Genomic DNA, 26,440 nt, shown 5'->3' with positions numbered 1-26,440 from the left:
ATGTGGATGCACTGCTTCCATCTCCCCTGGCCTCAGCGCCAGGGAACGGTCCCAGCCGTGTTTGATTTACGAGCACAGACACAGCTCTGGTTGCTCAAACAAGGCTTGTACAACTGTGCTGTTGCAAGGAGAAAGCTGCTTACCCACCTTGCCGGCATAAACACACACATTTGCTTGTAGACCGACTGTATGCTTTGCCTTGGCTGTAAGACGGATTTGTTTCCATTAATTGCTAAGTGTGGTTTTTTTCAGATCTTCAGGCTTAAATGCAAGGATGAGACACTCAGGGAAAATAAATCCCAAAAATATCTGCTTATTTTGCCAAATCTCCGATGGTGTTAAGGATTAGAGGTCTGAGATGGAGCAGATAGAAACTTTCTGCACTTACACGGAGTGCTGGAAAACAATTCAAATCAGGTGTCTGTCAGCCACGGGCCAAACCATCCCCAACCACGGTTGTGCAAATAGTGTACAGTTCAAAGTAATCTGGTTTTATCTGCAAATGTGGCAGTCCCAGATGTTTCTCCAGGCATGGTAAGGTGCACCAACCATCCACCTTATGGCAGCAGCGGCTGGTGATATTTGCATGGGAAGAATACTTGTTTGGAAACAAGTTGAAAATGGATCAGGTGATCATGTTCTTTTGAGTCACCAGACCCCAGATAAAACCCTGTTCCCCACTTTGGAGACAAAGGGAACAACAGGCAGAGGAAAGAGCAGAAGTAGTCTCTAAGGGACCATCGCAAAACAGCAATCCCAGAAACAAGCAAATGAAGGATCATCTACCACCCTACTATATGCAAGCTACACAACATAAATACACAAAATAATCTCCTGAAGATGATAAAACAGGAATATGTGGGTTCCCTGAGACTAATTTGTCTGCAGATGGTACATGTCAGAAATAGCTGGCATTCAGAGCTATCTTTTCAGGGCACGCTTCTTTAAGGTTACTGAAAAGTTCCTTTATTCAAGAAATTATCTTAAATGTCCTAAGGCACAGAATGTACTCTGAAAATACTCACATTTCATTTGATTGCTGTTGTTAATGTTTCAGAAATGAAGTAAGTTTTCCCCCGGGGACATTGAGCCTGGCTTACCCACTTGTCTGAGCTTCTTCAAAGGAGGAATGACTCTTAGTTCTGGCCTGATAACAGCAAGGAGAAAAAGCAAACACAGTATTAGGAAAACAGCGATTTATTAATTTTTTGGGGTGGAGGGGAAGGAAACCACAGGTAAATTTAGTAATAGCGTATAAATATTTGTATAAGAAAACTACTGTTATTTCATTACTTACATGAGAACACAGAGAACAAAAAAACAAGCCAAACCAATTGCAACTTTAAGTGTATCTGAACATGTTTCTATTGCTTTTTCTTACCCATGCTTTATGAATTTGAGTGTTCATTCAAGGGATTCATCACAGATGGGCTAAGGGGAAAGGTTTGGACCATGTAAGTCTCTTACTGACTGATAATAGGCAGCAGAGGAAATGGTGTTGATTCTTGCCATCTTCCACAGCAGAAATCTCACTGTATTCAAATGAAATTGGAAGACAAATATCTTTTAAAGGACCAAATCTGTATCCGGCCCCAGGAGATACAGAAGATTAAAAGACTGGCATCCAGAAATTTGTTGTGAAAACTCCCCAAGAGCAATACACTAAGACTTTAGATCTTCTTTTTCTGTCACACTTAAATACAGCCGATTTTTCAAATGGAACCTATTTCAGCATATTATTTCAATCAGTGGTGGTGGTTGCCCAGTCGAGCCCGAGGTGTGCAAGGTGCCCAGAGTCACCTACAACACCAACTGCACCAACACCACCAAGGAAGAAGGCTGCTCCCACAGACCCAGACCTCAGAGCCGTCGCTGGTGCCAACGCAGCCTGCAGAAACAGATTTCTCAAGCCTGCTCCAGTCATGTGAGTTACTGAAACTGCACATGTCTTCTCACAGAAGCAAAACATCTGATCAACCTAAAAGGGATTTGGTTTAGCCCCTATGGTGGGGTGTAAGGTAAGCACACAATCCAGAAAATGTTCATACTGCTAATGTTTGACCCTACAGCTTAAATACTGATAAATGTATGCGTTTAGAATTCCTTATGGGGTCCTAAAACTCTGCTTTTGTAGATTTGTAGCAGAGCCTCAGGCTTCATGCTGTTAAGGACTAAATGTTCATCCCCATTCAGGATCCAGAACACCTTTCAGCAAGGTGTTGCCCTGCCAAAATCCTCTTGGGATCTTAATGTCAAAGGCACACTTCTGGCTCACTTTCTACATGTCCACAGCATGAAGTTTCTTACAAGCTGCTGCTGCTTTTCTTTGCTAAGCCACTGGCTTGAAGGAATTTCGTGATGGTTCCCTTCTCTGATGGAGTAACCTATGAAGCAGAATAGTGCTCCAGTGGCTGGAGATGCAGTACTGGCTCCTCCTGGCCCTGAGAAAGCCAAAAACACACGTCCACAACTTCCCAGGATATCCAGCAGGCCATGGACTATTCAGGGGCACAGTGAGAGCTCACTGCATTTGCATTCATCCTCCTCAAGCAGCCAGGAGAATTCATGGGACAGGAAAAAGAGAATGATGAGTCTGCCTCCTCTCAGCATGGGTACTGACCTGGGAGACTGGGACTCTGGTCCCTCTGAGGGGTCTATGTCCTTTTTTTGGTCTAGTGATCCACCCCAATGGGTTGAAAATAATGACAAACCACAATAACAATAGCCAGCTAAACAAAACAAGTATAAACAGAAACAACAACTGGGGAGAGAAGCTGGGAAGAGAAATGGCCTTTGGGGATATTATTTTGAAGAGACTTGAGACTTTGATTTCCCAGGCAGAGGAGATGGCAAATCAGCCAGTGTGACTCCTTGTTTCTTGAGAAAGAGACAAACCACATTTTTCAAAATCTTCCTGTAGCCAAAGCTGTTGAACTGACTCTGCTACAGTAAAAAAGAGTGAAATGGGAAAATGGGGAGGTCAGTACAAAAACAAAGGTTGGATATCCCATGACTCCACTCTGAAGCCTTTCTAAGGTGCTGCCTCAAAAGTAGAGAATCTCCTTTGGCACCACATATCTTTGCTTGATCCCATGGGAAGGAGAAGGCTCTAATCAGGTTCCTGAGCCCTGTGTGGGATAAAGATCACACTAAGTGTAAAAGTCCCGTGTATTGGCACAAGCACCACACATACAGGAGGAAGCTTGCCTCTGTTACACAGCACTGGGAGGCTGGCAGAACACAAACAAGGCACATTGTTATTGTTTATGCCATGAACTCAAACCTGAGGCAGGTGAGAAGGGTGCCCCAGCCAGCACCAGTGCAGCACTGGGCCACAGGCAGGCAGAGCAGGGCTGGGGCAGCACTGGCCCAAACCCCTCACCACAGCTGCCCAGCTGGGTGGGAAGGAACAATAGCAGGAGCTGGAGCTATAGGAGCAATTGGAAATAGGAATTAAGCCTGAGACTGATGGGCAGCAGAAACAGAATAGGGCGGAGACTGAGAAGGAAAAGTGGAGAAAGTAAGCCTACTTTAACAAGACATCCTTGAGACCTCACTTCAGAATACTGTCTACTGCCACCCAAACAGGTCCTCCTGCAGAAATAACTCACATTTCTAACCTGCCTGGCTGAAGTTACTTTCTTTTTCAGTGTGAATTCACTTCGTCTCGTAATATAACCACCCTCCCCTCTCCCCATATCTCCCTCCCTCCCCCCTCCCCTCATTTAGGAGACTACAAAATAAAGAAATTATCTACTCTTTGGAAACAGAAATTCATAATTTCTCAGTGCAGTGCACATAATAGGGAACACAGAGTTTTAAATTTCCCCAGCTGCTTGGATATTTGGAGTGGACATGGAGCATTCATTTTCTCCTCAGCTAACCTGTGGAGCTTGCTGCTGTGACAGGTCACCAAGAGCAAGTACTTTCCAGGATTCAGAACTGAAATGAATGTGCAAATGAATGTGCCCACACACACCCCAATATATATTTATATTCATATTTATATATAAACAGCAACTACTTTTAGCAAGGACAATGCCAACATCAAAGGAATCTGGTGAACAAAGGTGCTCTCCATTTGCCATGAACTGGCCTTTGTTGTAGACAGACTGGGCTCTGCCTGGTCTCCATGGGTTTTCCAGCGGCCTGAGTGTGCTCAAATCCCAAATCCCAAACAAGCAGCATTGGTGAGGGTGCTGGATACATTGTAGATGACAACAACAACTTTACGGTTAGCAGTGCAGGGGAAGAGGAATAAGTAAACACAAGCAAAGTACGCCAGTCGCTTTATTAAAAGCATATCCATTGGGCTGCTTCTGCTACTTACAGTGGCCAATAAATTCCCTCTGTCCTAACACACTCAAAGTGCCAGGATACATTATTCAGTACATGAGTAATCAACCACATTCTTTTGGCTAATAGCAAGTTGTTGAGCTGGACTCTTCATGAAGGTCAATAGCAACACCACTATGGTAGCTGCAGAGCGTGACAGAGCCTCATTATCCACCGATTAAAACAAGGATCCGTGCAAGGATCCTGGGTGATGAAGGTAACGAGGTTCCCAAGTGGGCAGAGGCACTTCTGATCAGGCTGTCAGGTCACATTGAAAACCATGGGAAGAGACTCAGCACCCAGCGAGGTGGAGGACGAGTTGCTCATGTGGCCACCAGAAAAACCAGTAGGCCCACTGGATTTTCTCTCTTTGCATGGAATGATAATTCGGGTTCTGAAGGGTAATTGGAGAGTTGAACTCGAGGGTGGCCTCGGTACCTTGGGGGACTCTGTGCCAACTGCTGCAAAGGAACCGAGCAGGGGCTATGGCAACAGTGCTTTTCTTTCCTTGCAGGTTTTCAGACCAGGAAGCTGTTGAACTCCTTTATTAATACTGTGCTCTGCAGCTGTAGTGCTTGCCAGAAAAGAAAGCCCCTCTACTTTAGGTTTTGTAACATTCTTGTTCATGGGTCTGTTCTCTCTCTCTCTGTTTGCATTAGGTTAAATGCTGCTGAAGCAGACAGGCCTAATTATGGCCTTTCATTCAAGATTAATATGAAGCCATTAGGCTGGTTTATGCAACCAGGTAGCTGAGCAATAGAAACATCTAAAAGAACTATGAGGCAATGTTGGAGGCTGAAACCATGCAATCAAGTGGGCTTTCATTGTGAAAAGGCTTGGAAAACAGAGGAGTGAGTGCTGCCATCATCCACTGACTTGAGACAAAACTCAGCAAAGAGGAGACAGGGGCCACCAAACCCACCAGCAGTCCAGCTCAGACCAGGGGCTAAACAGAGGAGCTTGCCAATCCCAATGCCCCCATTGCCGCTGGTACTTAGCAAAATAAGATCTAGAAGCTCTTTCCCAGTGACATGGACAATTGCCCAATTCATCTCCAGCTTCTTCTCCAAGCAGAAATGCCTGAAAGAAACTTGGGTGTTTTTCTAATGGCTGGACTAGGAAAGGGTAATGGCACAGCAATGCTTCTGGGAGCTCTCTCTCCCTATGCTCCAAAACATTGCTCTGCTGACTTTTGTAGTTGCAAAGTTAGGTGAGATGCAGGGAGAATTTCTTAGCAGTTAACTGGGTCTTCACTAACTTGGTTAATGCCATCCTAACTATTTTGTAAAAGGAGGGATTAGATGACATGTGGAAGACAATAATTAAGAGAGAAAAATCAACTGAAGAAAAATCAAAGTTTGATTGCAAGGAAAGAGCATAGAATTTCAAGAAATGATTTAGGAATCAGAGCTTATGAGATAATAATGGTATTTTGAATAAAGGATTGGTTTGAATATTAATGTTTGCTAAAAACCTACATTTAAACTTACTCTTTCATTGGTTTTAAGATAAATTGATTTTAAAAAGCCCAGCATGCCTTTTCCCTTGAAGCCTGGAGGAAACAAGAGAGATGTACCCCCAGAGACGAACAAACACAACCACTTGAATTTTTCATGTGAACTGTACTTCCACTTCCAAGGGAGAAACACCGAAAAGACACTGATATGGCAGGCACAGTGCTGATACTGCATAGTGCTGCTGCGGGATCTTCCTGCCTTTCTAGGGCATTAAAGGACCTTTTGGAGAGAAATTTCTTTTGGGCAACACTGTCAATGAGTGTGAATAGATTTTAACCATTTTGAAAATGTGAAGGAATGTGTATACTTCTATACACCCAACAGGTACCTCTCATTTCCAATCATGCTCCTGTGGATGCACAACTACAACCGTTTTCAGGCAACCAGTCACTTCCTTTTAAGCTCAGATAGCAGAAAAGCACCGACCCTTATCCCTTCGCATGTATAATTTCCATCAGGGCAGGGTGCAGAAGTGCCAGGTACTTTCCAAAGAGGCAGTCTCTATGTAGAATAGACACTCTTCATTTAATACTGTCATGATTTCCAGCTTCTACTGCAGAACTTTCATTGTCAGGAGCTAGAGAAAGCACATGCACGCACACACACATTAGGCACTTTGTTTTATTTTGCAAAAAAAAAAAAAGTCTTTATATATAAACGATTTCATTCTCTCTCAAAACATTCTACAACTATACAGCTGTTTGCTCCATCATTTGCATAGGAAATACCACAATACAAAAATAAGGTAGGGGGGAGGCAAAAGAAGCAAAACAGCAACCAATTTCTGCATGTGTTTCCACGTATAAACATTTGAAGCCTTACAAAATTATTTACATCGTTTGTCAACTATTTACATTGAGAGCAACATTTCTAACTATAACAAACAAAACTATAATTTATCAAGTATACGTAAAATTGTCTTAAAAAAAGAAGAGTCTATCATATACCACAAATAAATAAAGACAAACAACAGTTTTAACAAAGCTAGGTTTTCCTGCAAGACCCTTTTTTTTTTGGTATTTTGATTGTCTATTTTAGCCTTTGGTTGACAGCTTAATATTACGGCTTGTGAAGTTCAGACACTTCTTAGGTTTGTTTGGTTTTCTCCTGTTGTCTGGCCAAATCCTACCTGGTCTAACCTCATCTTTGGCCCTCCATCTATGATTTCAAGGCTGAGCACGGTGGATCAAAGTCATTGTTAGCATAAAAGGGCACCATTTCATTGACTTCTGTAGAGTTTCAGCTACTTCTGTAAGCAGTAAATTTTTCCCTGCGTGTGTCAATCTGAACAGTGGATTAACTAAACTGCACTGTAATTTAAAAAAAAATTACTGTATCCTTTACCTTGTAGTAAATTACATCCAATATCCACATGAAACTAGATCATACTGGTGCTGAACCAGCTTAATGTGTCTATGTATGAAAACTGCATCCTAAATCCTTCTTTGTAAAGTGATACTAAGTTTAGCTTATGGTAAGAGGTTTAACATTCTGTGTTCATTTTAACTATCCCCGCTATTTCAGCTTCCAACATTTACTTTACAGTTCATTCTCTGTGTTTTGCCCTTTTACGCAATTTGAAAAACAAACTCCTGCTTTGAATATTCAGTGCACACCATTGAGTTAACAGGTACAAAACATCTGACTAAACTGGTATTATTTTGAGAGGTATTTAAGTAACTTTTTTTATAAATGTGCCAAGTTATCAAATGTAAAACAACTGCTTTTTTCAGATGTTTCTTAGAAAACTTTTGTATTAAACCTAAAAAGCTGATTTGCATATTTACAAAATCTTTGTCATAGCAAACATGCAACACACAGAACAAAATGCTTTGTTCTATGGCTGTTTATGACTTTTCCTATGTATTTTATATCCACAGAACGGCTTAACATTAAAAAAAATACCCCACATGTACTTAAGTATGTCCAGTAAAAACCTGACAGATTACAGTTCATGGCTTTTCCACTGTGTGCATTCATCTGCATCCTCTCGTTAATTTGTTTACTAAACATTGTCACAATAATGACAGTGCTTTGGTCAAAACACTGCAAGAGGAAAAAAAAAGTATAAAGCTGCAATGTGTTGAGATATAATACTTGTAAAGAGATGAAACCTGCTGAATAAAGCCATATACATCATGAAAGCAAACAAACAACTGAACACTCTGGCAATTGTGATACAGTGTCTTCCCTTTTTCAGCATAAATATACAAAATATACATTTCCAGTTCTTTTTGAGATCTCTTTTTTAAGTGGATACACTCAAAAATTCAGCTAATTTCAGCTGTGTGTCGAGAGTCAATAGGGAATTGCATAGATACAGGGGAGCCTCCGCGAGCAGTCCAGCTCCTAGTTCTGATGCCGCTTCATGTGGAGAGCCAGGTGGTCGGAGCGGGAGAAGCTGCGGTTGCAGACAGCGCACTGGAAGGGCTTTGCCCCCGTGTGCTTCCTGTAGTGGCGCGTCAGCTCGTCGGAGCGCGCGAACCGCCAGTCGCAGCCCTCCCACGTGCACTTGTAGGGCTTCTCACCTGGAACACAGCAGGCAGAAATGCAATATCAGCTGCCACCCCTCAGCAGAAAACTGACCTGAGGCCGCACTGAACGGCGCTGCTCTTCCATTACATATCCTCGTTGTCCACAGCTCTGTGCATCAGGCCCCAAACTAACAGCCCCTTCGGTTTTTCAGCTCTTGAAAATGGGATTTAATACCTCACTAAAACGTACAAAACTTTCAAACATGCAAATTGGAGAGAGCTACGGTACAGGAATGCAGAGTCAGAAAGCCTGCATGGGACCAAAACCTGCTCCTTTACACTCACCACAGTATGGGAGGGAGTAGGGGGAAAAAAAAGCAGTCTTGTGTGACGATCAAGACCGGTTTGTAACTTGCACCTTTCAAAAATGGGCAAGTTATACAGTGCCTTTTTAAGAGGTCTGAAATGGCAAAGAAGATTTCTATAAGGATTTTTCGCAGTGTGCAGATCTGTTCAAGAGCTTCTGATGTGTGAAGAAAGGGGCACAGTGTGCTACAAACACAACAGGGATAGTATTTCCTAAAATGTCACAAGCAATAAAAACTTGTGGTATCCTGCCTGGGGCTAGCTATAAATAGGAGAAAGCACCTCCAAGTTCAAAGCACCCATTTTCAGAATAAAATGTTTTTAATCAGGTGCTTAAGTAGCCATATTTTAAGATGGTAAGTTCTTCTTGTCTTCAGCAGTCTATACTGACACAGGAGGAACATGACATCTCAAAACTTGCTGTGTTACAGCAGCAACCAGCCAAGGCACCTGAAATGTTCATGTTCATCCATTTTAGAACTAGAAACACAGTATTTTAAGCATGCCTACAATTTACAGGTGTTTGTTGAAATGGGGGAAATATGGATTCACAAAGCCATGATGACTTCTGTGTGAAATCAGAATTTTACACGGGTATGTACACCTGCCTAGGAGCTTGTGTGGGCATGATGTCACCACACAAGCAAGCTTCATATAAATAAAGAGTTTAATGTTCTTCATATAAATAAAGAGGTTAATGTTTGATGTTGTTTGACAAAAACACCTTGAAGTTGGGAGAGTGAATTGCTATCTATATTATTTTGTATTAATTTGACTTGTTTGTCAAGAACATAAAGAAAACCGAGCATATCAAAGCACTTGGCAGTAGCTTCATTTAGAACAGAAACTGACCAAAGCTGAGCTTTTCAAACATTTCTTTCTAATCCATCTCACAGATCTACATCCCCACTGGTCCCAAACCTTTGCACTGACAGCTCAATCCTACTGCAGAGTGAAGTGCCTCCTACTTTTCCCTGTTCCACTACCACACACACACATGGAACAAAGAGAGGGACCGGTATCCTGCAATCAGAGTGCTTATTCTGCATCAGTTATGCAGGTAACACCACCTGAGAAGCTCCAAACCATTACTTCAAAGGCACTTGTTTATCATGCAGATGAAATTATGAAACTTCTTTTGTCTGGGAGTTTCTACTGCTTTGTCTGATCAGCTAGAAAGATTTCATCTACTACTGAATGCAGAACGAACCCTCTGCCCATAATGGGGATGCGACTTTGTACTGCCAGGTGTTGTCACAACCAGAACTAGAACTTCTCAGGAAAAACTAACTACCCACCCACCCAACAATCTCTTTGCATCAACAGCAACTGGGATTTATTGAAGTCATGGTGGAAACATAACATTTCTTAGGGAAGACAAGAGCCTGGCATCACCTCTCACAGAATTTGTAATTATTTGGTGCATCACAAATCAGAACAGAAATCATCACAGATTTCTATCACAGCTGAATTAACTGTGAGTAAACTCTGAATTTACTCAGAGTAAATTCTGATGCTGATTGAAGATGGGAATGATCTATCGTATAGGGTCCTCTTTTGCTCCGTGCAACACATAGTGTAGGCTAAAAAACAAATTTCATTCAAACATGGTGTGTAAGCTTTTCTAACACAAATGAATCCAGCTGAGAACAAATTTGATCTTCACAGTAGAACAACAGGAAAGGTCCCTATTCAGTGAGGGATCTTTTGCACTATATAGATGATCCTCAGTGTATTTTAATTTGGTTAACAATGGAGGCTGCAAAAACCTGTGTTGCTGATCCAAAGGCACAGGGAGATGATCTTTGAACACTTTGTGTTAAGGCACATGTGCACACACAGAGGTTACACAGAAGTATTACTCCTATATTTGAAATGTCTTAATTTAGGGACAGTGTATTTATTTATTTTCCTCCATTCTTTCTTCTTTTCTCCCTGTTTCCTTTAAATTCTTCTTTAAAATTTTTCACTCAGAGCCTGACACCCTCACTGGCCAGGGAAAGCATATACAGTCAGGCCTCCATCTAATCCAAATGCTTCTTCTTGTGTTTTGCAGAATTACACAAGGAATGACAGGGAAGGTAAAGAGAGCAGGAAAACAGCACTAGTTAACAAATGCCCAGGAATATCCAGACCAGACTGGAATGGGAACCCGGAGATTAAGATCTGTTTCCAAGTCTGGCACTGAGGAGGTATGAAATACAACTTTCACTGAGTGTTGGGCTATGCTGCACTGTAAAAGCAGCCTCAAAGCTGTCCTGTGTAGGTGACACCTGACCCTGTCAGAGTCCAAACAGCAACAAAAAAAGCTGTCCCCTGTTAAAACCTTTCCCAACACGCGAGCAGCGTCAGCAGGTGTTGTGAGGGCTCCTGACAGAGGAAGTGCCAGCCTGCCAGCAGTCTGAGCAGCAGTGAGCCCTGTGCCCTGTTGGGTGCCACAGCTTCCCTGGCAATCCCAGTGCCCCGCCGGGTGCCACAGCCTCCCAGGCAATCCCTGTGCCCTGCCGGGTGCCACAGTCCCCCAGGCAATCCCTGTGTCCCGCCGGGTGCCACAGCCCCCCAGGCAATCCCTGTGCCCTGCCGGGTGCCACAGCCCCGCAGGCAATGCTGAGCCCCATGCCAGGACCCCCATGAAACCCTAGGGCACCCAACTTTGCAGAGACGCTGTTTAGCAGCTCACCACACTGTCATGGGCACACCACTGCCTGCCACAGCCACAAATCATCCTGGACACCAGCATTGCTCCGGGAAAAGCTCAGGCAGTGCCATGCAGAACAGCACCACTCCTCCTTGCTGGCAGACTGCTGCAGACCTGAGCTAAACCAAGCAGTGCTCAGGGGATGAGCACAGGAACAAGCTGGTGCCTTACTCAGATTGTTTTAATAGTGTTACTTTTATGTACTGGAAATTAAAGCCAGAACGCTGCTTTTAACCCCTGCTTTGGCCAACAGTGAGAACTGGAAAATATATTTTTAGTGCCAGTGTAGAGGCCCGGATTATTTTGAATAAATCCTAGGGGTAAAATACTGAATATCTATGTTTGCAATGCTAGTTTCCGTTGGAAAGTTTTATTTAAGAACTGAATCAATTTCAAATGTTTTCCTTTTGGGCAAGGAGGAAGGGGGGGGGGTGGTAAAAAAAGTAGGTGGAGATTAATTTTCACTCCTTTAGAGCAAGCAGAAGAACAACTAGCTGGTAGTGTTTTCTCTCTCTCAACCTATACACATGCTTTTTGTCATTTAGCAGAAATAAGAATTTGGTTTTAAGTTCCTGCAAGCAAGCGGAAAAGTCTCTCACATTTTTCTGAAGTGATCCAACTTCTTTTCTGTGCTGACTTTGAAGGTCAGAGAAATATGCGTTGAAGACTTATTTTTAAAAAAACACAGGTATACAAAACAAGGGACACTGAACTCTTTATCCACTGTTTTCGTTGGCTACATAGTAATGTAAGATTTGTTTACTTTAATGATTGTGCGAAATACAGTAGCTGTAAAGTTTCAGAAGTATTTGGTTTTCCTCCAGCAATTTAGGGCTTCTATAGGGTGTTAAACCAAGAATGCCACTGGTCATCAAACATGAGAGCTGTACAGCTCAGTTACTGGAACACGACCATGGTATCAAACAGATATTTCACTGTAAAAGGAAGAAAACAGCTAACTCCTCCACTTCAGGGGAGCTTCCACGGGATTTGTTAGAATGTCAACACTGTTCAACTAAAACACCATGGAGGAAGCTGGTACCGATTTCCAGCCAAATAGCACACTCCAACCCTTTCTTCCCAAGCCAGAAATATTATACACAGCACTTCTGGGAAACAGAACTGCTTTCCTTTACATTATACTTCAACAGGATAGGGATTTCATAAGTTTAATTGGATTTCTGCACAACCTCCTTCCAGTATCAATGGTTTAAAATATTTTGCTAGGCTTATACATCACAAAATATATTTTTAAGTTCTTGAGCTCTTAATATGCATCCATTCTCCAGTTTAAAAAACATACATTTGTAGAGCATAAGAATGAGACTTGTATTTGAGCACAGAAATTTTAAGCCCTAATATTTAGATTGGAAAGTCTTTTAAAGAAAGCACGCAGCAAGAGATAAGGGAGTTTAACCTGAAAGGAGACCATTTTGCTTCCAAAGTGTCTATTTGTTATAAAAAAATTATTCATAATGCTGTGAGATTACCAGGATGTCAGAAAGACGTTTAGATGTCCACATATAACATGCTACCCCAGCCAGCCACTTCAACAGATAAAATCTCCCCCAGCAGATCTCGGGTTTCTTATCAATACCACAGGAGAGTGGTCTGGACCAGTAAAGTACACATACTGTGTTGCCTCTTCTCCCTTTAATTTATCTTCTGATTCAGTTGTGTCAAAACGCACCAATGGCTTTCCTAACGTTTAACTCTAGTCGCTGGCAGTGACCCTCGTGGCCACGCTCATTTGGGTAAGGCACAGTGCCACCAGTGTGGGGGGGAGACATGGTCATTTTGAAGACACCCTCTATCTTCAACACGCAGCCTCTGCTCAAGAACATGTTTCTGTTTAAAATTGCTTGGAAAAAACAAGTCACTGACAGACTCCGTTATTGATGAATCTCCCCATTAACAAGAAAATAAGCTTCCTTATTTCATCAGAGTCGTATGACTTTACTTCTTTTATTTCTGCAATTCACTGCCAGGACGGCTTTCTTTAAAAAAAATGTTGTGAACAGCAAGGGCTGGATTTTCAAACCTAAAGTTAGGTAACTCTATTGGTATGCAAATCCAAATACAGATATTACACCAGCCAATGCCTGCAACTTCACTTGTTTCCTATCAGAGATTTCTGTCAGAGCAGCGAGTCTGGAGCTCCCTTAAGGAATAACAAATAGTACACTTTTCAGAGACTCCAAAATCACAACTCCTGATTACAGCTCATAAGGGTATAAAAGTATAAAGACAGCCCCCCTCCGCCCTCCAGTATTGCAATCATTTTAATATTACTTGTGCTTATTACGGAACTATTTCTAGCAGCAAGTGGTTGGCCTTAAAAATATTTGGGCAGGTGTGATAAAATTGTGGCAAAGCAGAAGTTTCTGTATCAAAACTGCACCTGTTATGTGCATAACCTTTATCATGTTCAGCTTTAAAACAGATTATTAGAAAGATTTATGTTGTCTCAAAGATTTCTGGTGCATTTGTTTTCAAATTTTTCACATTAACATCAGTTCTTGTAATTTCCTGAGATGCTACACCCTCAAATTTTAGAAATAATAAGAACAAATGAAATGTTTTTTCTGTTTTATTTTGCTGAAATAGTGTTTCCCTAGCTAATAGCACCATAGTTTTAAACTCTGACTGGGTTACTGGGGTGTATGTATGTGAGCATTCAGAAATTTTTTGCTCTCAACATTTACCTAAAATCAGATCTTCTTTCTCTTATTGACTAAGTGCTAAGTGCTGTAGTCATCATTAAAAGCAGCTTCTAGGTTTGGTTTTGGGGTTTTTTTTGAGAAAGAACAAAGCTGGATTTTCAAAATAAGTAATCCCTCAGATGTTTAAAAGATCTTTAGTGCACTGAAATTCTCAGTTGTCCAAGATGGAGATGGATGAGGGGACTGATAGCAAGCCAGGTACATCCAGCTTATTCTGTGCATGACAAAACAAACGTAGCCCTTGAAACAACCATCCACAAATGGTATGAATGAGCAGCATATGCAGCACACTTCTAAACGCAATAAGGTCCGTGCCTGCTATAGCAGTGGCTAAAGGGGTACTATTAAATACTCCTTCACAATGAAACAGCATTTTAAGGAATTTTGTAACAGAGAGCTTTGAGCTCAGCACAAAGTCCGGTCACTGATAAATGAAGCACGAACAGGAATAAAAGATAACTCGCTGGTGATCAAAGAGGACAGCCAAAGGAATTCACTGTCTGACTGCAGAGGTGCAGAAGGCATTACCTTCTCAGCACTCCCACAGGGCTAGAAGCACACTTATTTTGCTAAGTGTTGTCTTATGCTGTTCAAGGATTAGTGGGGAATCTTAACTGCCCTGTGCAATGGTTTATTTTCTTTCTGGTATAACATTTTGTCTTAACAGAAGTGGTCTCTCTTCAAGGAGATATGCAAACACAGAGAAAAGGAATTTTTTTAAGTAGGTTTATAAGAAATCCATGCCATTTAGGGTGCACGGCTGTGTCTACACATCCTGTGCTGAAGAATACATTTCCACACCTATGCCTGTGGTACAAGAACTGCTCTTTAGCTCTTTCACCAATAACACTGGCTTTTGTACAGTCAGATAAGAGGCACTCTTAGAGTGAAATTTATTAAACGCATACTCTAAACTTCCAGATCTCCATCTACTGTATGCACACATACAGCAAAAGAAAAAAAAGGCAATACATTAAAGGTACTTTAACTCAAAGCAAAGCACTGTACACTCGCCAAAATCAAAGGTTTTAATATGTCCTTAATCAGAGTTGTTAAGAGATCTCTGAATATAAATAATGCACCCTGACAGGACAGGAATGCTGCTACCAAGATACTCAGACTAAACTAGGACATTACTTAAATGTTTCTAATCTTTCACCAATGGGAGGTGCAGGTCATCTAACAAACAACAAGCAACACGCTACCCTGCCTGGAACTGGGAGTCAGTTGTCCCAGTCAAGCCTCAGAAATTAATTACAATAAGGAATGTCTGATCAAATAATGGAAAGTTTTAATCACTGGCAATTGCTGTGAATCTTGGGACTATTAGCCTATGTAGGGCGGCCTCAAAGTGAACTATATTTAAAGCTGGTCTCTTAGGTCAACAGTTTCCTTATCAAGAATCAAATATCCTGGAACTGAAGTTTAATCCTCTCAGGGAGCAATTGACAGAAACAACAGCTTTTTTAAGCTGTCATGCTTAGAGGGACTTTCTAGGCTTTTAATCAAAAAGAAAATATTAGGCTTTTCTTTCCAGTATCTAAAATCTAACTGGAATACCCTCACCTGACACCTTGGAATTTAATTCCTGCTTCATAGAAGTTTTAGGGTGGATACCGGTGAGAATGATCAGTAACATTTAAATAAAATTTAGTTTTATGCTGCTAACATTTCAACCTCTTTTGAGCAACACATTCAAACACTTTCCATTCTGCTTATAACTGCAGATAAAGAACCAGATCAATTATTCCCAAGGCCTGTGATCATTCATGAAGTGTTTGAAAAAAATGCATTATTTTCCCTTAAACTGTGGTTTGCACAGGAAAATAATGTACTTCCATTTCTGACACAGGCAACTAATGGATTTAGCAGAATTCATAAATAAAAGATAATAACATACCCTTCAGCAGTGTCTAGCAACACTGCACTTTAATGCACTTTGTCAACAGTTTTCTTTAACTCTCTTCCACTTTTCCTTATGGTCTCTATCAATGATGGCATTTACCGACAGCTCCTTAAAATGTAATCTATGCAATTCACCCATTTAACAGGTCAAAGAAGCTGGATCTGCACAGAAGCATGACTTAATTGCTGTTTTCATGATTTCAGAGTACGAATTGCTACGGTTGCAACCATGGGCAAGGCAGAGCCTTTTGGGGCCTCCATTCCTCATCTGCACACCACGAGCAGAATCCCGCACCCACGTCTCGGTGTGATTTGAGTTCATTTGTGCTTTTCTTCCAGCAGGAGCCCAACTACTACTTGTCTTCCCTTCCGAACCAGGCTTCCCTTCCTGAATTCCTGGGAAATGACAGCACCCTGAACAAGTGTCCCTGTACAGGTATGGTGAACTGAGAGCGCCAAGTCCCAGGGACGGCTGAAGTCTACTGCTTACAACTGGTTCTAATCCTGATGCACCATCGGTCTAATTCTGGATCTATTGAGGCAGAGATCTAAAATAAAATAAAACGTTTAACACCTTGACAAACCGCACAAGTCAGCAGCTGTTCCGTGCCTATATAAACATTCGAAATAACCAGGGACAGTGGAAGTATTTTGAGTGCATCTCATTAGGGAAATGTCATTTCTCTTGAGTTATCTCGGCTTCCACTTCCCATCACCAAATACAAGCTAGATCTATAGATAGAGATGAAATAGTTCTGCAGTTAATGCTAGAAACTATTAATGGCAAGCCCACCATGTGACCAGAGAACATGCCTGTACAAAGACTCTGTATACGGAAAACCAGTACACAGCTGGAAAATGTCCTCAATGCGCGTGCCTCGATGTGTTCAAAACAATCACAGATTTTCCTCTTAAAAACATACACAATTCTGAAGTGTGCAGCTGCTCACAGAAATAATTAACCTCCCCACTGACTCCGTGGCCAGCTGTTCTGCAGCACTTACAGGTAGTGTACAGGCATGGGACTCCAGGTGCCTGCACAGCCAACAGTCAACATCCACAATCCAAACGTTTGGCACATAAAGAAACCTAAAAGGATACGTTATAGGACCAGTGTTTCCAAATGATTACGTGATATGGATATGTGCATATACTCGTATGGCAGAAAAACTGAATGAAGTTTATCTGCAATACGCAAATAACTGCTTTTCCCAGAGATTTGGCACACGTTTCAGTTTGGACATAGAGCTGTTATGCCAGAGCTTTCAGGTGGCTTTGCTGCCGAACAGCCTGTGATAAATGCACAACCCCCTCACACATCAGATACCGCAGTTGCACAATGCCGGGTACGAAACAAAACTTGTTGCATGACAAACAGGTAACATTATTTTAAAAGAAACCATTTGCTTCAAAAGATCAAAAATTCCACCTGTTTTGAAAGATGTTCTAATAAGTACTTTAAAATACTGAGTACCATTTAACCTGTTTCAGAAGTAACAAACATCAAATTCAGGTATCATATTGAAGTTTTTTAAGGTATTAAAATGTACCACACACCTGCTCCAGAACTGCATGGAAATGGACGAACAATGTTCTGTATCTTTTCAACACTCAAACTTTTGTTCATACTCTGTTTTGGGGTTGCCAGTTTACCAACTAAAATTTATTTCATCGTGAACAAATGGTAAAGCATTATACTGGGAAAAAAAAAAGTGTGTCTGCTTCAGCAACCAGTACAAATACATAACCCTATCTCGGCTCTTAGCAGGAATACTGGATTCCCGATCAACAGCAGGAGTCCAGTGTTACTACACTAAATCAGCATAACTATATCACTTTATACCACCTGACCTGGTGTAAGGTAAACAGCTTGGGAACACCTAAGAAGAAAAAGATATGGGATTTTTCTCTTGCCCATTCCCTATAGTTTTTTTTTAGAGGTAATTTATAAAATCTGCCAGTATGTTCATATCTGAACTAAGAAAAAATATACTACAGCCTACATTCCACCCATCAAAAGTAACATTTCCCTTAGGTTTGTTCTCAAAGATCATCTACTAAACCCAGGGAAAGCCTTTCAGAAGAGAAAAGCTGCTAAATAAATACTGTGAAAAGGTTGAGATTTTTCCAATACAAAAGGAAAACCATGAGGTCTGTCTTGACTTTTAATGGCAGACAAATTTTGCTGCAGGCTCTTTTATTTTAAGATGACAGATTGCTGAGAAGGGCGGGGACTGGTTGGGATGAGAGAGAGACTGCAGCCAATTTTAAAAGGTATTGTTAAGAAACTAAGAATAAGGAGAGAACAACTTCAGTGGTCCATGATTACTAAAGAACGGGTTTAGCCAGATAAACAGGTCTGCTATCCCTGAAGGGATTTGAAAGAATATCACACACAACTTTATTAAAACGGCTTACGTGACATTTGCTTTAGACTTTGAAGGTAAAAGCTTCACACAAAGTCCTTTAAAAATGTTTTAAAACTGAAAAATCAAAACTTATTAGTGCTGTATGAATTCACAGTTCTGGGGGGATGGGATACACATCCCCTAATCTAGCCCTCGGCATCGATCCCTGCAGAGATCAATAGCAAGATTCCCCTGCAGTCCTGGGGAAGGCTGAGCAACTCCACAGATTTCCCTGAGTTTGCACCCCTTTACTTTAGCATTCCTTAATCGATCAAACATTAAGTCAGAGATCTGGCTCTTGAAACACACTTCAATCGTATGTTAACACAGAGATCAGAATCACTGCTGGAAATCTTCAAGTATGAAATGAATATTCAGGAGAGTTAAACTAATCCAAACTCTGAAATACTGCAGGTAACAGGATACGGACTCACATTCTTGCATGTAATGCACGCTTTAGACAGTTTATCCCTTCATTCACCTCCCCAGAAGACCCTTTGTATTACAGACCTGCTTAAGTTCACTAGATTTTTATCTAAAACAACATTCTTGTTTCCATGAATACATCAGCTCCTCTGACCTTTGCACGTTTTATCCACATTTCTAGGTAAAAAAGTGAAGGCAGCAATAAACATTAGTGACCCTAAGCAATATATGCTAGCCATGAGGTATGTATTTCTAAGCATACAAGAACTAACTTTGTAAACCCTGAAGTCATTACCACTCAAGGTACAGAAAAAGATAGAAATGGCTTTAAAAAAGGAAAAGCATTCATTTCAAATGCTGGCCATGTAGTGTTAATGTTTAGACTACAGCTTTGCTTTTATCTCTCTTCCTAGTTATTTTATAATAGCAATCAAGATATTTAAAACTGGTATTTAGTTCCTGGCTGAAGTGCGCAAGTGGAAATCATACACTTAAATTTACAAATTATTTATTAAACTGGGATTCTATGATATTACTCAGATTTACAGCCTCATGAAAATATTCCTTTCTTACTAAACTTGCTACTAGCAAGTGATTATATATTAAGAATACTTTTAACAGCGTTGGTGCTTAGCCTGTCACTAATGCAAAACAATAATTTTCAACACCTGCTTTTAATTTTTCACTGTACAACACAGGTAACTTTCATTTCTGAAAACAAGATTTCCTTAGTAACACTTAGCATGGACATACTCAACTTCTTTACAACAATCTAACAATCCATTTGTAATAGTTGCTGAACAGAAGGCCTTGTTTCCATAAAGATAGTGAAACATTTTGTTAGACCATAGCTGAGGACAAGTTTTGATTTAAGCTTAGGTGAAAACTCACTCCTTGAATGGCACAGTCCGCTTCAATAACAAAGTTGCTTGGACTGTGACTCAGGTTTTGCTCTGATTCTAAACCCATGCATAAAAGAACCAGGGTTCACACTCACTTCTAAAAACAGGAGTCACAGTCCTTTCATTTAATTTCTTTACAAAATCAGTCATGTGCTTTTCACCAATTTAGCATGAGTGGTTCTGTACCAAGATCCCAGCAAAGAACTGTCCTTAACAGTTTCAGGCGTGCTGGTGGTGAGCTATGTGTTTTTCCTTCCCTCCCTCTCTCCTTCTCCCCCCTGCCTCAGCAGGTGAACGCTTGGGAAGAGCATCTGGGGCAGTTCCACCTCCCAGCCACTGTCCTCAGCATTCCCAGCTCCTGCACCCACACAACCAACACCGTCCCCAGCTCTGCTCCTCGCGGGTCCAGGAACAGGGGCGGCCTCTGTAGCTGCAGGCAGAGTTTGATCAGGGTACAAAAAACAACTGTGACACACTGACACTTTTAATTTTCTTCATTTTGATGTCTTTTCCCGACAAAATGAAAAATTTAAAACATTGAAGTTATGTCCTTTTCTAAAAAAAAATAAACATGGAGAACCACTTGTCTTTCATAAAAATAATAAAGCCCACTTAATGCCAAGTACAAAGTAAATGGACACACCTTCGGAGTTTTCATGACATTTGTGAAAAATTCTAAGATTAAATAATCCTAAAAGTTCAGAAAGAAAGCCCAAACCAGAAAATTCTATCTACTCAGATACATCTTCAAAAGTAGAACGTCTTTACTACGTTTAATTCACTAGTCGGGGAGGAAAAAAGCTTTTTTTTTTTAACACTTCAATGGCATTTTAGACTGAAAAGGTAAGTTTCCATCTACCTCGTTGTCAGCTATTTTGAGTTCCACTGAGGTTTAACAAAACTGCATTAATAAAACAAATTTTACTTCTCACTGACCAATCCTCAAGTATTTTGTAGCTGAGCTGCCAGTCTGTCCACACCACCCCAGAGAAAGCAGGGAGAAGCTGGCAGACCCAGCGTGCCTGCTTTGTCAGAAACCGCGTCAGCCACGGACGGACGAGAGACAGCGAGAGACCGAGTGCATACATACCTGTGTGAGTCCTCAGGTGCGCTTTTAAGTGAGAAGACTTTGTATAAACTTTTGTGCAGCCTAAACAAAACAAAACAAAAAAAAAAAACAACAAAAAAGCAAAGAGGCTTCAGCAGGGAGAAAACACTCCACACTATGTTTAAACTTCCTCATTCAGTGCTGGGTTACTATCTGGACACATTTAAGTTTACTACTTTTTGGCGTAATTGTGGCCATTTAGAAGCAAAATTCTATACAGAATGCTCCTAGAGATATGTTGCTTGACACAGAAAAGAGAAAAACATGTATGTTTCTGGTCGACTTACTGCTTTGTAATGTAGTATATAGGCCAATGGCTGCTACAACCTATACAGCAACACCTGCTATGTAAGTCAACAACTTAGCAGGGGGGGGATTATTTGATTTTTTTTTTTTAATTTCCAAGAGGACCTGATCAAGCCATGTCATTGTCACCCAGGGCTCAACACAACTCCTTCACTGGGCATTTACTGTAAGGCACACGGAATGGGTGACATGGCAGCCAGAGCTGGCAAAGGGGGAGCAGCAATTTCCCTGTGCTCACAGCGGGCGTGCACGCCCTGTGTCTGGGATCACGTACACGGCAGCACACCTTCCAGTCAGATCCCTCTTCCCCTCCAGTGCAGAAGGCAATCCCTCTGCAGACGATTTTCAGAGATGGTTTTAATGAATTTATGAGGGCAGTTGAATCTCCTGTTCACAACAGGGAAGAATGGCTGTGGCCTTGGCTATTGAGAGCTGAAATTACTCTTGCAGTGCCAGAAAATTCAGAGAGCTGCACTGCACTAGACAAAGTGGGCCTCTGCTCCATCATAAATACTGGACAGTCCCACTGATTTGCACTAGCAGCGCCCAAAATTTTTATTTTTTTATTTTCTACGGAGTCTCTATTTTGTAACATGGTAAAATGAGCTCAAGAGAATGACAAATGACATGAATACCAATTATTTAATGAATGAGAGAGTCTTCCACTGAAAATAACAATGAAGACACATTCTACTAAAGAAACAAAGAACTATTTGGTTCTCCCTAGGTGTAGACCACAGCTAAAGAAAACCACTTGTACCTCATCCATTATTATTCACACATTTTTAAAATTTGTTTGCAAGAGCTGGGATTTTCTGGCACAGATTGCTTACCTGGGTAGTCACAGTAGTGGATACGTCTTTTCTCTAAATCTGGGTTACTTCTCCTGTTGTATCTGACAGGTTGGATGTTCTGGGGGGTTATGGGCAGAGTTGCTGGTAGATTCGGGTTGTGAATCGCCAGCTTGGAAGCTATAGTTGCGGCGTACGATGGAGGAGGGGTTAAATTCTGCAGCATCTCTGCTTGTCTGTCTGGGCTTCCAGGCTCTGAGCTTGGGGGTGAAGGAGGGAAGTAAGTGGCCTGCTGCTGCTGCAGAAACTGGTTTGGCATTGTGTAGGTGCAGGGGGGGATGCCCTGGAACTGTTTCATTGCAGTCTGTGGAACAGCCGAGGAGAGCGTGTTAAGGCCCGCCATGGCTGAGGGCATGGAGACACTGCTGAGGGAGTCCATCACGGCCGCCTGGGGAGCGGCGCTGGGCATGTCTAAATCCGGCGAGCTCAAGAGCTGATACAACTGGCCTTGCTGGGGCGTGATGGAAAGATGCACATCGGGAGTAGGAAGCTCCTGCTTGATGAAAATGTTGTTCACGTCAGGGGTTTGGTGGGAGCTGAAGATGCTGGTAAATTCTGGGAGGGCCTGAGTGGGAGCAGGGGCAGGGGCAGTGGCAGTAGTTTCGTTCTGGTGACTGAAGATGGTGACTGAAGACGGCTCTGTCTTGATGTGGGTTACACAGGGTCGCTGAGATTTGTACAAGCCAGTTCTCAGATGGCTGATGTCGGGCAGGAAGACGTTCATGTTGATGCTGTAAGGCAACCCTTCGCTGTCGGTGAAAAACTGGTCTACAACTGAGGCACTGTCTCTTCTGTATTTCTTATGCTCAGGGATGACGGGAACAGGCGGGAGCTGAGGTGCCAGGTATTTCTCCATCTCACATCTCGTCTACAAAGACAAAACAGACCATAATCCACATGATTTGTTACCAGCTAAAAAGATGATGGCATCCAAGTCATGTGAGGCTTTACAAATAAAAGGCAATACTGTTCATCCAGCCGCAAGACACCTACAGAGGAAGTTATGAATGCTCACACTAATGAAAACCTGCTTGATTTTACAATAAGCACACTGATCAACATCATCAAGGACAAGGAGATAAAGTCACGGTACAAAGCGTTCACACATTGAGACAGATCTGATGTTTCAGCATACACAAACTTTTCATCTTTTATGCCTAAAAGACAGTGCGAGGCGCAGAAGTGACAGGCGCTGTGCCTAATCTGCAGATCTTCTGCTCTGGAATTCACTGCCCAGCAGGGTGACTGCCTATCTGTTTCACCCGCTCCTCTTTGAAATGCTAACTGTAAAAGCCACATCGTCAGCTGACTATCTGAATACTAATACTTCAAATAATGTTTATATGTATATAACATACTTCCATGATTTTCATCCCTAGAAGAATGGGAATTAATTAGAAATAGAACACCGAAGTGTAAAGTTACTAATAATATCGAATAAAAAGGAGATGGGTTGACTACATAAGAGTATTCTTTGTGTAAAGTGTCTCCAGGACTACACTTAAACCAGTAATAATCTATGCAGTGTGTAATTGTCTAATAGTGTGATAAACATGTCCCTATCCATGCCTCGGTTCTCGGAGAGCTCTTTAATTACGGGAAAATCACCCTCTTAGCACGGTAGTGCGAGGGAATCCGTGGGTGGCTGGAGCCCTATACATTACTGGTGTACAGTCATCGGCAAAACATTTACCATGCAGTCTTCAGTGGGCAAATGCTACATTCCCCCCTGCCCTGTCAAGAGAGCGCTCATACCAGACCCGTTTAGCACCCCGCAAGCGAAAGCAGCTGACAAACAGCAACTCTGTTCAGCCCGAAAGTGGATTTTAGGACCTTTCTTCAAAGACCCCCGGTAAACACCACAAACAAACACAGCCGCCTTCCCGTCCCTTTGATCTGGATCTGCCCCGACATGCCAGGTTACTTTTTCCAGCTCTTGTTTACGAGTCGAGGGCAGCTCGCTTTGAAGACGGGGACTTATTTACTCCTTAGGGAAGACACCACCGAAAGGCAGCGCCCGGCAGAGCGCTGCCCGGCATCGGGGCTCCCTCTCCGCCGACCGGGGCAACGCCGGTGCCTCGCAGGGCGCGGGGAGCCGCCCCTGGAGCGGGCACCGTCCGCGGGCTGGAGCCCGGCTGCGGTCGGCACCTTCCCGCTTTTAGCTCCTCCAGCTGTTTGCCTGCGGATCCGCTCCCAGGCGGCCTCCTGGGACAGGCACCAAGTCCTGGGAAGTCCCCGTTACCAGCGAGTCGTGTGCTCTCCCCCCGCGGCCCCCCGAACATGACTCCTTGCGTGGGCGAGGAGGACAGGCGGCCGCTCTAATTCTGCCGCCGGGCAAGTGCGAAGGCAGCAGCTGTAGCTTTCAACACACTGACGGGGGCAGCCCGGCTCCCCCCGCCTCGCCGGGACGGCCCCGGCCGCCTGGCCGCGCTCCGCCGGCGGGAACACGGGAGCGCTCCCGCTCCGCACGGGCGGGATGGGCGGCGTGGCCGCTCCCCCGCACATACACACGAACCCGTACACATACACACACATACTCACACACAGACACACACGCTGCCGTCATGGCCCCGCAGTTGGGTGCCCGCCGCCCTCGCCCCGCGGCCCGGCCCCACCCAGTCCGCCCGCCCCGCTGCGGCCGCTCCGGCCGGGGCGCGGCTCCGGGGCTGCGCGGGCAGCACCGAGTGCCCACCGGCGGCCGTGAGCGCTGCTCCTGCCTACCTGCACCATCTCCTCCGCCGGCAGGTTCGCGCCGCCGCCCCCCGGGTGCTGCTGCTGCTGCTGCTGAGGCGGCGGCGGCTGCTGCTGCTGCTTCAGGTCCTCTCCGGGGAAGATCACTGCCTCCCGGGCCCCCAGCACGGGCTTCAGCTGCGCGAACACCGGCTCGTCGGGCTGCGGCACGGGCCCCAGGCGGGCGGTCATGGTCAGCACCCTGGTGGCCATGGGGCTGGCGGCGGGCGCGGCGCGGACGGGCTGCCCGCCCCGGCGCAGGGCGAGGGACCCGCGGGCGGCTCCGGGCGGCGGCTGCTCTGCGCTCACTGCCCAGGAGCACCAGCCCAGAGCGCATCCACTCCGCTAGCGTCAGTGCCTCCGCCTGTACCTGGCCGCGCGTATCTACCCGGTGACACACGCCCGCCTCTATTTCACCCTACTCCACCCCCGGCCCCCCCTATACCCCACCCAGCCCGGATTGGGGGCCGGCCCTGCCGCCCGCCCTGCCTACGGGGAGCGCGGGCAGCTCCTCCCCGCCGCCCGGCCCGGCCCGGCCCGGCCCGCCTCGGCCCTGCCCCGCTGCGGCGCTGATGGCGGAGCGGTGCCGGTGCCGGTGGCGATCCCGATCCCGGTGCCGGTGCCGGGTCGGCAGGGCGGAACAGCCCGGGCAGCAGCCGGGAGCGGTGCCCGGCGCAGTCCCCGGAAAGGAGCTGCCGGCGCTGCGCTCGTCCTGCAGTGGAAGCGGGTTTTCAGCAAGTGCGGCGCTCCGCCGGGGCTTCTCTCGTGCTTTTACTATTATTTATAGTCTTGTAAAGAAGCGCTGCTAATGTGGGCACTTTAAAACAACTGTCTTGTCCTACCTTTCATCTTCAAAAGGGTTTTAAAGGCAGTCGTTCAGATTTATTATTTTTTGTCCTGAAGGCAACTCGTACTCGAAACCTGCTGCTAATAATTATCAGCCCGGCAGTACACATCCCCACCCCGTACGCTGTGAAAACGAAGTTTTCCAGCATTTTAGAGAAATAGCGCAGAGGACGAGGAAGACCGGTAGAGGAAAAGAGATAGAGACGATTGAACCTTCTCTTTCCCCCCCTCCTCCCCCCACCGAAATGAGGCAAGTTTCTATTTACTTGTTTTGAGGTGTGGTTTCGGCGCAAAGCGTATTTCCCCGTAGACACAGGACGGTGAGCTAAGCTGCCGCATGTTTCGCTGAAGCAGAAAAAGGAGGGACGCTGTCCTTTCGTGCGACACCGACCGGCTCACGTCGTATGGGAAAAGTACAGCATGTAGTGGAGCTTTGGAAAAAAGCACAAACTTTCCACCTTTCTCCCAGCCCTGCGCCTTCGGTTTGCAGGGAGAGAGTCTGGGAATCCACAGAAATGTTGGCAACCCCCCCCTCCCCGTCTTTATCCCCTATCATTTACAGACAAGGTTCTTTTTTAAAACGTAAAAAAAGCATATTTTTTTTCTGCTCAGCCTGGCACTCCTCCCCTTTGCCGCCCAGTCCGCAGCAAGTAGGATGCCTCAGAGCCTGCATGCAGAAAGCTAATTACAGAACAAGGGAAGAGCTCAGCATAACATTTCTTTTCACGAACTGTCTGTTTAGCAATATGTAGCCTCTTGATGCTTGTTGTTACAAACGTAGATCCGGCTACTCCCGTCAGCGCCGCATTTAAAGCCGTGCGGGCTCATTTCCATCCGACACCAAC

General features: G+C 43.9%; 1 protein-coding gene across 2 annotated transcripts; it reads right to left on the bottom strand.

Moving 5' to 3' along the window:
* Window positions 1-6,461: 6,461 nt before the first annotated feature.
* On the bottom strand, window positions 6,462-26,083 carry KLF5 (KLF transcription factor 5). 2 transcript variants are annotated; one of them, XM_074535523.1, is made up of 4 exons: window positions 25,862-26,083; window positions 22,002-22,887; window positions 20,845-20,904; window positions 6,462-8,380 (listed from the first exon to the last, which is right to left on the bottom strand). In XM_074535523.1, exons 2-4 carry the CDS (start codon window positions 22,873-22,875, stop codon window positions 8,202-8,204), a joined length of 1,113 nt encoding a protein of 370 aa, XP_074391624.1. In that variant the 5' UTR covers window positions 22,876-22,887; window positions 25,862-26,083; the 3' UTR covers window positions 6,462-8,201. The 2 variants fall into 2 exon arrangements, with proteins under 2 accessions (XP_074391624.1, XP_005487552.1); XM_005487495.4 differs by lacking the exon at window positions 25,862-26,083 and adding an exon at window positions 24,741-25,465.
* Between the last annotated feature and the right edge of the window lie 357 nt (window positions 26,084-26,440).

Source organism: Zonotrichia albicollis, chromosome 2 (genome assembly GCF_047830755.1).
Source record: "Zonotrichia albicollis isolate bZonAlb1 chromosome 2, bZonAlb1.hap1, whole genome shotgun sequence".
NCBI lineage: Eukaryota > Metazoa > Chordata > Aves > Passeriformes > Passerellidae > Zonotrichia > Zonotrichia albicollis.
Note: the sequence above shows the minus strand (reverse complement) of the source record. Positions and strands in the feature narration are given on the sequence as shown.

Bases quoted from the DNA above. Each gene is read 5' to 3' on its own strand.
- KLF5 (XM_005487495.4), bottom strand. From the start codon at position 24,962: ATGGCCACCAGGGTGCTGACCATGACCGCCCGCCTGGGGCCCGTGCCG. The intron at 20,905-22,001 runs GTAAGCAATCTG...TGTTTTGTTTAG, and splicing joins CCACTACTGTGACTACCCAG to GCTGCACAAAAGTTTATACA. The intron at 8,381-20,844 runs GTATGTATGCAC...GCTGTGTTCCAG, and splicing joins GCACCTGAGGACTCACACAG to GTGAGAAGCCCTACAAGTGC.